Genomic DNA, 4128 nt, shown 5'->3' on the forward strand with positions numbered 1-4128 from the left:
GCCCAGCTATATTTATATATTTTATGTGTGTTTGAATATGTTCTCTTATTGTCTCTATGGTTGCAGAAATGTCTTTTACATTGTATCTCAAAATATGTTCTTTTATTTACCTGTTAATTTTTGGACTTAAAAGCATACTTTGCACTGAGCTTTGATTGAGAACAAGGTTTTTATTTTAACATGTTGCCCACTTGTATTGTAATTTTACATTGGCCATGGACTGTTTTTTTAGGAATGAGACAGACATGTTGGGTTTGTGACTAAAAGTGATAAAATGTGTCATTGTTTTAGGTGAAATTGCTAAGTACATGGAAACTGTGAAATTGCTGGACTACACTGAAAAACCTCTTTATCAGAATTTACGTGACATTCTTTCACAAGGACTAAAAGCTATAGGAAGTAAAGATGACGGTAAACTGGATTTTAGTGCTGTGGAGAATGGAAGTATGAAGACAAAGCCAGCTTCAAAGGTGAGTCTGGGTATTCTTCGGATTCATTTTAATAGGCATTGAAGGCAGGGTTGCGGGTGAAGGGTTTGCTGCCATGTGCGGGGCAGCTTGACAGCAGAGCAGGTGCAGAGCACTGGGGACAGGAGGACGTGGAGTTCTTACATCATTACAGGGGCAGGTTACTAAATGTCTGAATCACCTCACGGGATCTGAGGACAGGTGTTGATGGGGCACTGAAGCTTGAATATAGGAGTTCTTTTCTGCTGGGTGATTTTTAGTCTTGCCTCAGTTTCTCTTTGTTTATGGATATGGTGAAAATGTCTCTGAAAGTTGGCATATGGCTTGGCTTGGCATGCCTTCAAACATGAATGGGATCTTTAAAGGAGTGTTGGGTTTATCTGCATTCAAGGGACTCAGCTGTTAGCAGAGAAATACTAAGAAGTAATGGCCAGTTCGGTGGAAGAGCTGCTAGTGCCTTTAGTGAGAGCTGGGATTGGCATGTAAAATGAGAAAAGATAGTTTTGTTGTTGTTGTTGTTGTTGTTGTTGTTTTTTAAAGAAATTATAAAATACTCAGATTTGCCTGTGGCAAAATTATGAAGCTGCTTGGTAGTCATATAACTGAAGTAAGTTCTTAGTTTGACTGGATTTTCATCTTTTTGTTTGTAAAATGAAGTGGAACAGATGAGAGGTGTTTCGTTTGCTTTGTCACCCCACCCCTGCCACTGTTCCCTAGAGGGTGAACCTGGGGTTCCACGCACACTATGTACATACTCCTGCGGGGCTGTATCACTTGATTTTCCCTAGAGGCTTTCACTAACTGCTTTGGCTGGCCTGAACTCACTGTGTAGTCCAGGTTGGCTTTAAACTTGGAGTCCCCCTTCTTCAGCCTCGCCAGTGTTATAATTGCAGATGAGGTCTCCCATGGTGAATTGCTGGTTGATTGCACTTACTGGAAAGACTCTTGGGTCCCACAGTGTTGCAGTGACTCTCAGGTCACCATGTCTTGTCTGTTCTGGACACCTGCTATGCAGTGAGTGCCTATCTAGTGGTTCTCTAGAATTGACTTTGCTAATGGGAGTCCTTTCACTTGCACGTAAATGTTAGAGTCAGAGTATTCTCACAGAAACAAGTGTGAGGTTTGATTGAGATTGCATGGATGTGATGGGTCAGTTCTGGAAGAATGGCTGTCTTTGCCCCAGTCTCTTCCATGAATGGGGCTTACCTCAGCTTTCCTTCTGTGTTTTCTCACCTGCCTCTCTTGTGTCTCAATAGTTATTTTAAAGAACACACATGAACAACACACACACACACTCTTTGTCTCAGAGTGAGAGAGTGGGTGCCTAAAGGGTAAGTGTGTGTACATATGTGCGCACCTTGTGTGGGCTAAGAGGGCAGCTTATGGGGGAGTTTTGTTCATTCCTTCAACCATGTTTTGGGAATTGGACACAGATCATCAGGTTTGGTGGCAAGTGCCTATACCCTCAAGCCAGCTGATTGGTTCCCTCCATGTGCCCTTTGTGGTTTTCTGTGGAGACCATACACATCTTCCATGTATAATTTGTCTCAGCGGTTTAATTATTTCTTTGTGTCTGATAATTCCCAACCTTCCCTTCGTGCCATTCAGTTGTCCTCTAGATTTGGCTGTTTTTAATACATAGATACTGTGATGGTTATTGTTCTATTTGTTTAGCTGGACATTTTCTTTTTTCTTTTTCTCTTCTCCTCTTGCCTCTTTTGATTCATTCTCCCTATGTAGCCCAGGTTGTATTCAAATTAGTTCTTCCTGCTTCAGCCCCCTACGTCCTGAGATTATAATCATGTAGTATCTAACCGAACTGCTTTTGCTTTTAAAAACAATTTCAATGGGGTTAGAAAGATAACTCGGTGGTTAAGAGCACCTGCTTAAGCAGGGACCCAAGTTTGTTTCCCAGAACTTATGCTGGGCAGCACATAACTGTCTATAACTCTAGCTCTAGGAGCATCTGCGCCTCCAGCCTCTGTGAGTACCTGCTTTTATGTGTGTGTGTGTCTGTGTGCGTGCATGTGCATGCATGTATGTATGTACACACACCTAATAAAAATAAATCTGTAAAAACTTTCCATTCGCTTTTAAAATCCCTTTTTAATTGTCGAATAGATTTATAAATTTTTGTTTTTTAACCACTGAGCCATCTCTCCAACCTCTTTTATTTTCTCCTTTTGCCTTTGGTATTTAACTTGCTGGTGTGACTTTTCTCTTGATTGTACTTAATTGAGTGGGGAAAGCTCTTCCTGGATTGCTGAATTATTGTGTCTGTGTCTGACTTTTATATCTTACAAAGCTGTTTTTTTCCCTCATAGTTTGGGATTTGAGCTCAGTATTGTTAATCACATTACCTACCTGTTGGAGAACCTGTGCTGTCAGACCTATGATCTGTTTTTCCTTACTAGGTGCCTTAGTTCTCTTCCCTAGTTAAAGGGGTGAGCTCTTGAGTTATTGCTTGGGTCTTGGGAAACCTGCCATAAAAGCAAGATCTGGTTTCTGACTTTTGCTCTGTGTATCTCTTATTTTCTCTTTTGACACTTGTTCTGGTGACTCATACCTAATGAATGCTTTTGATTCTTCTGCTATCAGGCCTTGCTCTTGATGGGCCACTGTGGAGGATGTGTCTCCTTTGCAGAGGGGTTTTAAATGTACAGCCCCCCACTTTACCCCTATTTTCCCTACCTGGCCAGCACTTTCTTTTATTTTTTCATTTTGGTTTTTCGAGACAGGGTTTCTCTGTGTAGCTCTGACTGTCCTAGAACTAACTCTGTAGACCAGGCTGGTCTCGAACTCACAGATCATCTTGCCTCTGCCTCAAGTGCCTCTGGTACTGAGTGCCACTACCACCCAGCTGTACTTTCTGATTGGGGATTACTGGTGCAGGTTTTTAGAAAGATGTCCCCAGTGTCTTTCAGTGGTGAATAGGACCACCCCTCACTTCCTGGATATGCCTCCGTTCTTCCTGGTCTACTTTCAGCAGCTGTTTGTAAAGTGGTGCCTTGGAGCCATAGTGCTTGTGGCAGAAATGCCCTAAATGGTTGTTTTGGGTTCATTTCTTCAGGTTTTAGACAGGAAGAAGCTGTGGATTCTTGTTTCCCAAATGTCCTCACCCTTATTTTCTAACACATTTTAACTTGTTTGTGTGTGAACATTTAGACTTAATTAGAATCTGTATCCATCCCCCATAAGAGGAATGTCTGCCTACAGCCCACGTCTCAGGTTGTTAATGCAAGTCTCCTGTTGTTTCTTTGTGTGCTCCTTGTCCTTGGTGCTGTGGAATTCCTGAGTTTTATATTTCTGTTGGTATTTTTTATTGTTACTGTGTCTTTTCTCTTGGACTCATTTTTTAGAATATGCGCTCAAATAAGTTTTTTTCTTGAAGAGAGCTATAAATGGTAAACTTTATGAATCCACAATTTCCAAAAATGGTGCTATTTGTTCCGCTGAAAGAGTAATTTGGCCAAAGATACTGCTGTTTTATCCCTCAGCTTCCAGTTTGGTTAATTTTGTTTGTTACTAGATTTCTGCTCCCCCTCCCCCAGATTTGAGGCCTCTTGCTTTTTATTTTACCCGTCATCATATTTTTCCCCACAGAATGTGTGTGTGTGTGTGTGTGTGTGTGTGTGTGTTTGTTAGTTTAAACCTCATGTAT

The 4128-nt window shown here is 41.4% G+C and overlaps 1 protein-coding gene across 4 annotated transcripts in view; it reads left to right on the forward strand.

The window, feature by feature from the left end:
• The window catches only part of Vrk1 (VRK serine/threonine kinase 1), a 93666-nt gene that overhangs the window by 78342 nt on the left and 11196 nt on the right, over positions 1-4128 (forward strand). For all 4 annotated transcript variants that reach the window (XM_026782228.1, XM_026782229.1, XM_005343527.3 and 1 more), the window contains exon 11: positions 292-470. In XM_026782228.1, the coding sequence (XP_026638029.1) occupies positions 292-470 (179 nt within the window). The remainder of the gene's footprint in view (positions 1-291; positions 471-4128) is intronic.

Source organism: Microtus ochrogaster, chromosome 1 (assembly GCF_000317375.1).
Source record: "Microtus ochrogaster isolate Prairie Vole_2 chromosome 1, MicOch1.0, whole genome shotgun sequence".
NCBI lineage: Eukaryota > Metazoa > Chordata > Mammalia > Rodentia > Cricetidae > Microtus > Microtus ochrogaster.